Here is a 13,448-nt window from a genome sequence, read left to right as displayed (position 1 = left end):
AGGAAGAGGACTTGTAATGGATGCATTGTTCGCCTGTTGCAGAAGCTGTGCATCAAATAAAAATCAGGTGACACTCATCTCCACTTCCCAATGCCACAATCACCCAGAGTCAAGGGAGCTCTTGTTTCCAACCTGACCTTTTGCAACTGGCCAGATCAGATTAGAAACTGTTATTAACCTGTTATCAAATTTCCGTGTTTGTTCTCACTTGGTGGCTGTTCTTTTACAGATAAACGTCTTAAAATCAGGGGAAACAACAGCACCTGATGCTACCTCCTGCTGCTAACTGGATCTGACAAGTAACCCCCCCCCCCATTCTCTTTCTCTTTCTCTTTCAACTAGGCCACCCAGACTTCCTTCATATCAGAGGAAATGACCCCAAAACTTTATTTATTTAATAAAATTTATATACCATTTGACTGCGACACCCCCCAAAAAATCTCAGTGTGGTTTACAAAAATAATACAACAGAAATTATCCGTGAAAACAACTACAGTACTTAAAACATTCAAAAATAATTAAAATCAACACTAAACTTGATCGTCCTCTCCTCTGTGAATTTGCCCAGCCCTCTTTTAAAGCCATCCAAGTTGGTGGCCGTCGCTCTCTCCTGTGGGAGGGAGTTCCACAGTTTAACAATGCGCTGAGTGAAGAAGAATTTTCATGTATCTGTCCTGAATCTCCCAACCTTCAGCCACATCCGATGTTCATGAGTTCTAGTGTTACAAGGACAACCCTATCCAGATGTTTAGGAAGTTGATGTGAGTTTTGATCTGTTTTTAGTCTATTGCTGGTTTTAGAAAGTCTTAAATTATTGTTGATTTTTCTTACTGATAATTTTATGGTTTTATATATTTGTAAACTGTTTTGAAGGTTTGTTTGAAAAGTAACAACTATCATCCTGTGTATAAATTTAATGAAATACATACTAATAGGCTGGTGCAGGGTCTTGTATGGTTTCAAATTGGATGGGGGGAACCGTGTTTTGAGATTCCTGCATTGCAGGGGTTGGACTAGATGACTCTTGGGTCCCTTCCAGCTCTGTACTTCTTTAATTCCTGTTGCTCCTAAGTTCCTTTGAAGGCCAGGATGGCACGAGAAAAAAAAATCACGGTATACACTATGTGCTTTTATTAATGCTTATAGAGATTTAAAACAGCAGGGTGATGTATGGTCACAGCATATATTTTCTCCTGAAGGGGAGAACAAGTCCTGCAGTTCCTCCAAGGAAGCCAACATTCAGGGCAGAAAGAGAAAATATGGTCTTCCTGCTACTTCATAAGGCAGATGGCGAGTGAGTGGGTGGGTGGGTCTGTGTGAGAAGACCGTGAAAAGAAATGGCTCCCCCGACACCAAAAACTCCCCGCCCATGGAAAGCTAGCAGAAGAAGGGAGATGGATTGGAGACTCGGCATCTCTGCAATGCTATAGGCTGGTTGGGGGAGCTTTAATGCGTGGGGAGCATTCAGACACGTGCTTCTTCTGAAGCAGTCCATGCCAGGAACGGTCCGTGGGTTTGCTTGTCTTTCTCAGGTCTTATCTTTGGATCTTCAAAGCAGCTGCGCTGCAACTCGGAAGAGAAGACCGAACCTGGGTGCTGTAAAGCACAACGTCTCCCTCCACAGCCAGCTCCGTGATGGCGTCAGTGGCGGGGTGAGGGATGCACGGAGGGCCAAGGGGGGTCCCATTCAGGGCCAGCTGCAGGTGGTCTTCTTGGCAGAGGAAGAGCAGCTGGAGGAGAAAAAGGCATTAGCCAGGAAGGCATGTCCAAGGACCACAAATGGTTGGTTGGGGCCACCTGTCGGAAGAGGATGCTGGACGAGATTGGCCATTGGCCGACTAGATAGATAAAACTTTATTCGCATTAGCCAATGGCCATAGCAACAGTAAAACATTACAGTATACGAAGAAAAGGAAATTTGATATAAGAGCACAATTTAAAGTCCTGAATCAGCAGTCAGTTAGTGGCCCTTATTCTGATTGCCCCTGCTATGAACCTAGCAACCTTTGCTGTTATCTGCTCATTTTAATCTGATAGAAGAAAGGACATTATGCAGTGTTGAGTGCCTAAAAAGGAAAACTGACCTCAAAAGGTCTGGCTTGACTATCATGAACAAGAGTCACCAAAATAAAAAAGGAAAGGCACATCCTTATATGACTCGCAATACCCTATGAGCGAGCGAAAGGACATTTTCTCTACAGAAGAAAACTTTCTAATAAGTCAACCTTATCTAACCCCATTGGCTGAATGCAACAATCTCTTCTTACGTTCTGTCCCCGGGGCAAAGCGTACTGCAACTTGAGCATGGGCTCTTAGTGTTGTGTCACATCTAAGGAAGGGGATTCCAGGGGGCTGGTGCCACAAAGTCCAACTTTTCTCCCAAGCTTTATTGTAGGGTGGGTGCTCTCATGTATCCACATGTTTTTGGTTGGAGTCCAGGCAGCCTGAAAGACTGTACCTCCCCAACAAGTGCTAACATTCTTGGGTGAGCACATCCTCTCAGTCCCACCAACATCAGAGTCATGGTTAGTGGGGACCTGAGAATGAGCCTTTTCTGTGGCTGCTCCCAGATCGTGGGATTCCCTCTCAAGAGAGGCTAGAATGGCTCTTTCTTTGTTATCCTCCCATGGACAGGCTAAGGCCTTTCTCTCCTGTGGTGCATTGGGTCGGTGCACCTGGCAGTCAAGCAGAAGGTTTGTGGTTTGAGCCCACCCAGGGACAGTTTGTCGGCAGGATTCCTGCATTGTAGGGGGTTGGACTAGATGACCCAGGGGGTCCCTTTCCAACTCTATACAATTCTGTGATTCCTATTCGGACAGGCCTAAGGGGCAATCATGTTAATAAATAAGCGTTTATGCATGTAGAGAAAACTATAGCATAGACACTTGGGGAGGGGGAAGGGCTGCCCTCCTCCCCTCTCCCAATTAACTTCCATCTCCAGGTCTCAGGGGTGGGAGGGAGCACAGAGGACGAATCAGCAGAGCCCTCCCCCCCCCATGACTTCACCAGGGGCTGTCCCTAGATCTCAGGTTTGGGCCCTAAAATCTCAGGGTCTGGGGTGTTGGTTTCTGTTTACGCCACTGTGCAGTGCTCTTGGAGTCACAAGACTCTGTTTTGCATTCCAGAGACATTCCAGACTATTGGAAGTCTCACGGAAGACAGGAGACGGATGTGATGTTACTGGTTTCCTGTTCCTTTGTTTCAGTTGCTCTCTGCTTTCACAGAGAGAGCATGCATGTTTCTTTTCTGTCTGCGTAACTAGAAATAAAACTCTTTAGCAATGTAGCTCATAAACTTCTCGGCTCCTTCCCTGCGTGCACCTGACTTGGCAACCCTTGCAGAGGGAGTGAGGAGGGGCAAAAGGGAGGGCTCGTGGTGAATGAACTTGCTAGTCTAAGGTGTACTAGAATATATGTATATTTCAAGGATAAAAAAGAAAATTATCCTCGCCCCCCTCATGGCAAAGAAGGCTGTGAGGGTGGGGGCTCTGTGAGCACCAGAGAAAGGGTACGAAAACACCCACCTGGTCTCCACATTGGTAATCCCTGGCTTATTTTATTATTTACTTCATTACATTGATGTCGCACCTTCCCTCCAAGGAGCTCAAGGTTGGCCTACATGGTTCTCCTCCCCACTCCCATGTTATGCTCAACACACCACAACCCTGTGAGGTAGGCCAGGCTGAGAGGGAGTGACTGGCCCTCAAGGTCACACCCAGTGAGCTTTGTGGCCAAGTGGGGAATAGTACTCTGGTCTCCCATTTCCTAGTCTAACCACGACTCTAACCATGACACCACCACTGCCCCCCTGAGCATATCTCTCAGTATATCACGTGAACCAGGCCTGTCGGAGGTTTCCTCGGAAACTGGAACTTAAGACGGTCAACGTCTTTTCTTACCTCAAAGTATCGCTGGGGGTGGAAGGGGAAGCCCTCAGCCACTGTCCCCCTGGACTCCTGGCCTCTGTCCGAAAATGAGCGCCATGACACCGTCTGGTCCTTGAAGCAAACCCGGAAGCTCAAGGAGACGTGGGAAGGGTCTTTCTTCAAGCTGATGCAGAACCTGGAAGAGTCACCAAGGCTGAATCTGTTAATAAAGGTAATTTGGGAAACAGGCTGCAAGGGAAGGGGGCCTTCCAAAGCTGTCGTCCTCCGCATCCAAATTTATCTCGGGATTCTTGAATTGTTCTGGATTCCTTGGGATGGTCTCCAAGGTGGAACCAAAGTTCTAGGACTCAAGCATTTGTTCCATTTTTTTATCTGTTTTCTTAATTAAATAAAGCTCAGACGGCCTCCCTTGTCATTGTCATGTAGTTCAGACATCTTAGTGCTGTCTCGTCATTGCTTTTCTGCAAGGGGGGAGGAGGGGTTGCCCCAACAACAAAAGGTTGAAAGCAAATGGGAGGAAGACAGCACTTTTCCTCAGATGTGACCACACACTCAAACACCCTTATGCCGTCCATGAGAAACCACACGAGCAATACAGTGGTACCTCGGAAGTCAAATGGAATCCGTTCAGGAAGTCCGTTCGACTTCCAAAATGTTCGGAAACCAAGGCACGGCTTCCAATTGGCTGCAGGAAGCTGCAGAAGCCAATTGGAAGCTGCAGAAGTCATGTAGGATGCTCGGGTTCCAAAGAACCTTTGAAAACCAGAACAATCACTTCCAGTTTTCGATCGTTCAGGAACCAAAACATTTGACTTCCAAGGCATTTGAAAACCAAGGTACAACTGTAAATGCAAAATGCAACACACACACACACACAGAGAGAGAGAGAGAGAGAGAGAGAGAGAGAGAGAGAGAGAGAGAGCGCAAACCAATGGAGAGAGGTGCATTAAAACAAAACCAATAGTAATAGCAGTAATAACCAAGACGGGTATATGAGATAAAGGACACCACAGAAAAGAAAAGAAAGAGAAGGAGAGGTGGGGGGAAGGAAAGAGAAGAAAAGAGAAGTGGGGGAACAAGGAAATAAGGAAAAAGGAAAGGAAAGAAGGGAAACAATTCTACCTTAGGGTGGAGAGTGGGTAGTAAATTGTATCACACACAGTAATACAGAGCTAGCTGGACCAGTGGTCTGACTTATAAAGCAGCTCCTTATATTTCTACATCATACAGAATAGAGTTTTGCATTTATTTTTCTCCCTGTTTGCCAAGCCCCGACTGTAAGATCTACCACAAAAGAGTGGGCAGCAAGTGCAAAGGGGGGTGGATAGCGGGTGTGTGGGTGTGTTCTACTTACTCTTTGGGGTCCTGACGCACCAAGCCTCTCACTGTCATTGTGTCTCTCGGCCTGAGGCTCTCAGGGAGCAGATGGGAAAGGGGGACATCCTGAAAAGGGAGAGAAAGAGCAAGGAGCAAGTTAGCTGCTGGAGAAGCTACCCCACCAAGCCACTGGAGAAAATAAAGGCAACGGGTGCATTTAGACTCACCAAAACGGCTCTGCTCTTGAACAGATGCTGTGGAAAGAAATAAAGAAAGCGGGGGGGGGGGGCGAGAGAGAAATCAGAATAAGACTCCTATGCACTGGCTTGAAAATGGGACTGGAATTGGGCAGGAGGCGGGAGAGGGAGACTGGGACTATTGAAGATGCTATTTTTAGTGGGGTGGGGATATCTTCTGCAACATGTCACAGATGTCATAATAGTGCATTATTAGTGGGTTTGTGCAGGACCGCCCACACATTCCCCCTTTAGGAGCTGTTCTGTGATGCTTCCCCATTGTTTATTTACTATTTATTTCACACACAAACTTATGCACTGCTTGATTAGACTGCATGCTGCCCATCTGACTGGGTTGCCCCAGCTACTCTCTTCCAGCAAAATATAAAAACACAATAAAACATCAAACATTAAAAGCTTCCCTATACAGGGCTGCCTTCAGATGTCTTCTAAAAGTCAAAACAAAATTAAAAAATTCCTCACAGTAGCACCTTAGAGACCAACTGTTAGTTATTGGTATGAGCTTTCACACACAAACTTACGCACTGCTTGATTAGACGGCATGCTGCCTATGCACATGAAAGCTCATACCAATAACTAACTTGGTCTCTAAGGTGCTACTGGAAGAAATTTTTAAATTTTGTTTCAACTACGTCAGACCAACATGGCTACCTACCTGTTTCTAAAAGTGAGATTGTTGTTTATTTCCTTGACATCTGATGAGAGGGCATTCCACAGGGCGGGAGCCACTACCAAGAAGGCCTTCTGCCTGGTTTCCTGTAACCTCACTTCTCGCAGGGAGGGAACCGCCAGAAGACCCTTGGAGCTGGACCTCAGTGTCCGGGCTGAACAATGGGGGTGGAGACGCTCCTTCAGGTATACTGGGCTGAGGCTGTTTAGGGCTTTAAAGGTCAGCACTAACACTTTGAATTGTGTTCAGAAACGTACTGGGAGCCAATGTAGATCTTTCAGGACTGGTATTATATGGTCTTGGTGGCCACTCCCAGTCACCAGTCTAGCTGCCACATTCTGGATTAGTTGTAGCTTCTGAGTCACCTTCAAAGGTAGCCCCACGTAGAGCACATTGCAGTAATCCAAGAGGGAGATTACTGTTTAAAATACTACCTCTGCTTGTCACCATGGACTCTGTGGGGAGCAATGAGGAATGTAAATTCAATAAATAAATGTATACTTACTGGGGCAACAGGGTATTCTGTTCTGTAGATATCAAAAGGCTGCACACAAGAAGAGAGAGAGGACAGAACAAGATCAACAACGGGTCGTAAATCTGACAGCAGGAGCTTCCAATGTGGGGAATACCCAGGGCACTCTCTCAGCCCCTTGGCTTCCCTTAGCATCTTCTGCAAACCACTCCTCTTGCATAATTCAAAATGCAAGTGTTTGAAGCTTTGCATAAACCTGGATTTTTATTTGTATTGCAGTAATGGGGCTGGGAAGCCTCAGTGGGATGTGGGTCTGGTTTATTTATTGCCCCAAAGATAGCATACAGCAGCCTCCTCCAACTAAGATTCTCCACATATTTGGAACTAAAACTCCCCCTAAGCCCTAGCCATGTTCTGGAGGGTGCCCAGTTGGGGGAGGCTGTTGTTGATCTCCAACGCCCTATTTTGACAGTGGCCAACCAAACGCGTGCAGGAACCCAAAGCCCCTTTCCCAGTGTTTAACTCTCCCCAGCCAGCACAAATCAGAAATACGCTGCCTGTGGTTCCATTTACTAGCCACGTGGCAGGCCACCTCAAGTTTTCCCATTCTTTTTACAGCCATCCCAGCTAGAAGCCACTTCCCCACAACTTGTGGCAGTGTGAGCCACAATTGGCACCACAGAGCTATCAGGTTGGGTGACAGCTCCACCTACAGGTCAAAGGTGGGATGAACACTTTAGGAAGTAGGCCTCTCCCATGATGTAGTTTGCTTCCTTTGTCACATTTGCTTTCCTTCTAAATTTTCTCCTCAGGAAAGTTATAATTTTTTTAAAAAAACAATTCTATATCATTTGCATCAAGAAATACTTCTTGAACCTACTGCTAATCACCATAGTTCACAAAAAATGGAGTTCTGATATCAGGGAGGGAGGAAAACCCCCCACGCTGGATCCTAATTTTATGAACTTCTTAGGTATTAAAAGTTGCATACATATTGGCTGAACTGCCCTGACTCTTAACAGAATATGAAATATGTGGAAGTATAAACACCCTATGCCTCAGCGGTCCTGCCTTGCAGCGGGTTGGACTAGATGACCGTTGGGTCCCTTCCAACTCTAAAATTCTATCAACTCACTGCCCTTTCTAGGCAGTCCTATTTGGATACCTATTTGGATATATGGACTACCTATATTAATTTATATGAGTCTGGATTGAGGAAATACTTTCATTATTAACCTCAACTGCTGATGTTTCCCTCATACCCCCCCCCCAAATATGTATATTTTAAAGAGAGATTCAAAAAGTGCTCAACACAATACCGTACATTTTTAGGGAAAAAGGCTATCGCTCTCAGGATGACATCGCCAGATATTCTCAGCGTGTTCATTCGGTCCAGTGGCAAGCTGAACATGTATTGGAGATAGTGCTGTCCATTTACGCTCACCTGAGGAGGAGAAACACAAATTCTAGTTTGTGAAAACAAGATTGTGAACTAGATGGGCCTTTCGCCTGGACCAGCAGCTAGGTGTCTCTTCTGTGAACCTCCTCACCTTCACATGATCTTGTTCAAAGAGAAACAGCAGTAGGAAAGAGTCGCCACTTTTCAAGGGCAGGTGGGGGAATTTCACTTCCTCCATCCAGAGGCCGTTGCTTAGAGAGTTGCAGATTGTGTAGGGACGCGAACGGAACCGGGGGTTGAAGTGAAGGCCAATATCAGCCCGTGGTGCCAAGCTGGAGCCGGCCTGGAAGTCAACCTGAAACCTGAATCAAGAGTGGGAAAAAGCAGGAAGAATAATTTTAAGAAGTGAATTCCTTTCATATATTTTTTTTAAATGGAGGATATCAAACAAAAAACCTGTTTCATTCAGTGAAATATAGATCACAGAACATAAAGCAGAGTCAAGGTTATTACAAATAAATTGACTTTTATTACATAATCAATTGTCTTTGCAGAACCTACTGAAGACTCTCCTCTTCCAACATCTTTCTTAGTCAGTTTGCATCTGTACTGGAATTGTGTTAAATATGTTTTTAGCACCTGTTGTTTAGCACCCTGCAACTATTCTTAAATTTCATATGGAGCTGGCAGAATACTGTTTTGAGTTTACCAACTGATTTATTTGGAGGAGTCTGAGGTTTGGACAGAAGGTGGTTAAGGGAGCCAGAATGTCCTGTGTTGAGTAAGACCTTTATGGCCAAAACTGTGAGTAGCCGCAGGTACTGGACAGAAAAATGAACAGACTTCTTCACAGAGCTAATTTACAGAATTCGCTGCTGCAAGAGGTGCTCACTGCTATTCATTCATTTTTCCCCATCACTTTATGCCAAAAGAAGTCAACTTACAACAGAAAATACTGTGCAAAATAAGCACACACGAGATTAAAACACAAATTAAACAGAGCACTAAAAATGATCAGACGTTAACGTAAAACGAGGACGATAGAAGTTTATCCATGGCTCTCAGGACAGAGAACCTCCATGTTCAGAGGCAATCTGCTTCCAAATACCAGTTGTGGTGGGGACAAATGACTGGGGCCTGCACTCATTTTTGTGCCCCACGTGGGTTTCTTGGAAATGACTTCTGTCAGAAGCAGAATAATAGAATCATCAAATTGTATAGCTGAAAGGGATCCTAAGGATCATCTAGTCCAACCCCCTGCAATGCAGGAATATGCAGTTGTCCGATATGGGAATTGAAGCTGCAACCTTGGCATTATCCTTGGCGTGATTCAGCAGGAAAGCCTCCTTCCTCTCTCCTTTTCCTTTCTCCTTCCTCCGGAAAGATTAACACACTGGAAAGACAAAAGCTCTCAGTCCTCCTCTCTTTAAACAATGTGATTATTATTTTTTTACCTTTCCGCTTCCACTGGGGTTGCTCCCTGGATGGAAACCATTTTCCCAGGCGCCAAGCTGCCAAAGATGGAGGTGATGTAAGGAACGATCTGAAAAATGGACACAGGAGAGCACAGAGTCAAGTATTAAAGGCTTGGCTGGGCAAATGAGATGCCCTTCCTGCCTAGTGCTACAGAGGTGCTTGGTTCAGCCGGCACTCTGCACATGCTCCAGAAATGCCCCAAGAGCGAACCAACCGTGATGGGGTTGCGGATTTTGGAATCCAGAGCCTGCTGGTCAGGCAGCAGCGAGACACCATATCCCAGCTAATGCTTGTCCTCCAGTCACTCCTGAAGGCTACCAAGATCCTGAGTTTCAATGCTGCCTTCCTCTGCAGGTCAGGAAATAGATGGGTGAGTTTCTTGATGCTGAAATCCTCCCCCGCCCCAAGTCAAATGCAAAGGGGGAATAATTAGGAGACCAAGGGATGCCTTTGGCGGCTTTGTTGCCTTCTACCAACCTAGCAGTTCGAAAGCACGTCAAAGTGCAAGTAGATAAATAGGTACCACTCTGGCGGGAAGGTAAACGGCGTTTCCATGCGCTGTTCTGGTTTCGCCAGAAGCGGCTTAGTCATGCTGGCCACATGACCCGGAAAACTGTCTGCGGACAAACGTCGGCTCCCTCGGCCAGTAAGGCGAGATGAACGCTGCAGCCCCAGAGTCATTCGTAACTGGACTTAACTGTCAGGGGTCCTTTAGCTTTTTACCAGATGCTTTAGACTACAACTCCCATCAAACCCAGCTGGCAGAGCCATATGATGCAGGGGCTGATGGGATTTGTAGTCCAAAACGTCTGCAGGGCACAAGCAATATCACTTTGCAGAGCTGGGAGGCTGCAAACGAAGACCAGGCTTGGTGGGGGATGTCTGCAGTTGGACCTCTCTAGGTGCCAGGAGAACACAGAGCCTGGGGTGATGTTCTCTGGGCTGCCAAATCAGTCATGCAATTTATTGCTTCAGCATGGATGGGGGCGGGGGGGGGAGAGTTTCAGCATCAGCTGGAAGCACATGAGGAAGGCTAGTTGAAAAACAAAATGGAATGGCAAGCCTACCATTTAAAAAGCCACTCCTTTTGAGCTGGGCCCTTCAGCTGTTCTTTATTTAAAATCAGCTTTACGTAATATAATGAACAACACAGTATTCTGACCTGTGGCCAAGTGCAGTTGGTCCTGCTTGTAAATTTCTGCAGATCCTGGTTCTTTTTTTAAACCAGACATTTGGCAGACCTAATGTCAGCTGGCTGCATGGGCCGCCCACAGCTTACTCAGAAGCAAACAGGTGTTTGGTTAACTTTTTCTTAATTTAAAAAATCACATTTCCAGGCTGTCTGCTAAAACCTAGAAAGGTAGCATGGCAGACTATTTCTTCTTCCTTCTCTCCCTCCCTCCCCTTCCTTAGAATTATACTTCATTATGAAATTAGGGTATTTCCCACCAACGGTATCTACAACTCATCAGAGCAGGCAGAAATAAAAATGATCACTCACTGGATTGAAAACAGGACCCTGCAAGATATAATCTTCTGGTTTAGGCGAAAGATCCATGGAAGGCATGTCAGCTGTCAATGTTCTCTCCTTAATTTCCCTTACAGTTGTTGCACCACTTTGCAAGTTTAAAACTTGCAGGGATCACATGATATGAGTCACCCAGCTGAGTTTAAAAAAACCTTTCCAAAGAAAGTGAGATTATCCAATCAGCTTCCTAAACAGGGAGAGAGAGAGAGAGAGAGAGAGCGAGAGAGAGAGCGAGAGAGAGCGCTAAATTAGCTTTCTCCGTGAAATGTTACCACCACCTGGCTTTCAAAAGGCTCAGTGACCCACGGAAAGCGAGGCTTTTCCTGACCTAGATAAGATGCTAGGATAACACCCCCTCTATTGCCTGTTTGAGGAACGGCTTATCTCAGGCAGGCAGCTTTGCAAGAAACTCTGCCTTTCCACGGGGTGGGAATTTCTCCGCTGCCTGCCTAAAGGCCTTGCAACATTTGGGTGCCTCCGTGCCAAACTGGATTACGCATTTAAAGGCACAAATTTATGTTTTGTCATTTTAACTGCAGCCTGGCAGGGAAGGGAGGAGAGGAATTAGGCAGGGGACCCCGAAGTGGGGGGGGGGGCTGCCAGCAGCTCCCTTCCCTGGAGAAGCAGCAGCTTGGAGAGGGATTTTTGTCCAGAATGCAAGGGAAAGTCCTGACCAGATTCCCAGGCGCTGTTTTAAACACTGGGTTATATCAGACTGAGTCATCATAAACCACATTCACACCATACATTTAAAGCACTGTGATACCACCATAAACAGTATGGTGGTGCCTCGGGTTACATGCGCTTCAGGTTACAGACTCCGCTAACCCAGAAATAGTACCTCAGGTTAAGAACTTTGCTTCAGGATGAGAACAGAAATCGTGCGGCGGCAGCAGGAGGCCCCATTAGCTAAAGTGGGGCTTCAGGTTAAGACATTTCAGGTTAAGAACGGACCCCCGGAACGAATTAAGTAAGTAACCAGAGGTATCACTGTAATGGTTTCTTCCCCCAAATAATTCTGGGAGCTGTACCGTATTTTTCATCCCATAGGACGCACTGGGCCCATAGGACGTACCTAGTTTTTTGGGGGGGAAATAAAGGAAATTCCTCCCTTTATTCCCCCCCCAACCAGGTCGGGGAATCCAAACCAGGTCGGGGAACAGTGGGATGGCGGCGCTCCGCCTCCCCGCTGTCCCCCGAGCTTGTGGGGCTGGCGCTGGGGAGAAGCGCGCTCCTCCCTAGCACCAGCCTCCAAACCAGGTTGGGGAACAGCGGGATGGCGGCGCTGCGCCTCCCCACTGTCCCCCGAGTTTGTGGGGCTGCCCGATGTCTGCCCAAAGCGCGGGGCGCTCTGCTTCAACGCGCCCCGCGCTCCCTGCAGCAGGCTGCTATCCGCAGCCTAGGGAGCCCTGCGGGAACTCCCGCGGGCTTCCCAGGCTTGCTGATAGCTTCCTGAAGCCTGGAGAGCGAGAGGGGTTGGTGCACACCGACCCCTCTCGCTCTCCAAGCTTCAGCGAAAGCCTGTATTCACCCCACAGGATGCACACAGATTTCCCCTTCATTTTTGGAGTGGGAAAAGTGCGTCCTATAGGGCAAAAAATACAGTAGTTTGTTAAGAGTGCTGAGAGTTGTGAAGAGAGCCTATTGCCTTCCCAGAGCTACAGTTTCCAGAGTGGTTTAAAAACCAATCGCCTTCCCAAGGAACTCTTTTCAACAGGTTTTTAATGTAAGGTTACCAGATTTTTTTCAATGAATCCAGGGACACTTTTCAATTTCAATGGATTTTGTATGGGGACTGATTTGTAAATCTGGGGACTGCCCCCAGGAAACGGTGACGTCTGGTAACCTTATTTTAATGGTTTTATTGCTGTGGCACTGAAATCTCCCAGCAGGAATAGGTGTTCACAGTCCAGGACCCTCCTGACAGCCTGGTCAAGTTCCTTGGTTTGTATAGATTTGGGGATGGGGACCTCCAAAACCCTAGAAATTGGAAAATGGTAGGATTTTGATTATGTTAAGATCTTTCGTATCCTTCGTCTGATACCTGCACACAGCAGCTGCATACAACAACCATACTTTGCAAAGGCAGATGTGGAACATTACAAAGAAAAGTTCATCTTTTGCAAGTACTGCTCCTTAAAGTAGTTGCATTTGACACTTGTATTCACTAAGACATACGTGGAACACAAAAGCTTCTATTTGGACATTAGGCATATAAGAACTGATCTATTCGTTCTTTTGGAGGCAGCCATTTGCGGCAAGTCTGGTCTCCTGCAGAGCGACAAGGTCAACGTTGAGTGTTTTCTGTTCACGGTCAATGATGCCTGTCTTCTGTCAGTCGTTGACCTGCAACTGGTCAGTAGACAAGCCAGGGTACATAGTCCTGATGTTCAAGCTTGCTAAGCACAAGAGGGGTTGTTTCTTTGCTTTTTTGCCTGGTGCA

General features: G+C 46.5%; 1 protein-coding gene and 1 long non-coding RNA gene across 2 annotated transcripts in view; both read right to left on the bottom strand.

Annotated features, from left to right (window-relative positions):
- Positions 1 to 13,448, bottom strand: part of LOC308576354 — a 251,618-nt gene that overhangs the window by 9,468 nt on the left and 228,702 nt on the right. The window lies entirely within an intron of this gene.
- LGALS12 (galectin 12) lies at positions 1,117 to 11,186 on the bottom strand. The gene is made up of 9 exons (XM_081175601.1): positions 10,979 to 11,186; positions 9,456 to 9,544; positions 8,153 to 8,363; positions 7,927 to 8,046; positions 6,636 to 6,674; positions 5,431 to 5,457; positions 5,241 to 5,329; positions 3,899 to 4,061; positions 1,117 to 1,730 (listed from the first exon to the last, which is right to left on the bottom strand). The coding sequence occupies exons 1-9, from the start codon at positions 11,042 to 11,044 to the stop codon at positions 1,536 to 1,538; spliced, it is 999 nt and encodes a 332-aa protein (XP_081031727.1). The 5' UTR covers positions 11,045 to 11,186; the 3' UTR covers positions 1,117 to 1,535.

This window comes from Podarcis bocagei, assembly GCF_964188305.1.
Source record: "Podarcis bocagei genome assembly, chromosome: 16".
Taxonomy (NCBI): domain Eukaryota; kingdom Metazoa; phylum Chordata; class Lepidosauria; order Squamata; family Lacertidae; genus Podarcis; species Podarcis bocagei.
Note: the sequence above shows the minus strand (reverse complement) of the source record. Positions and strands in the feature narration are given on the sequence as shown.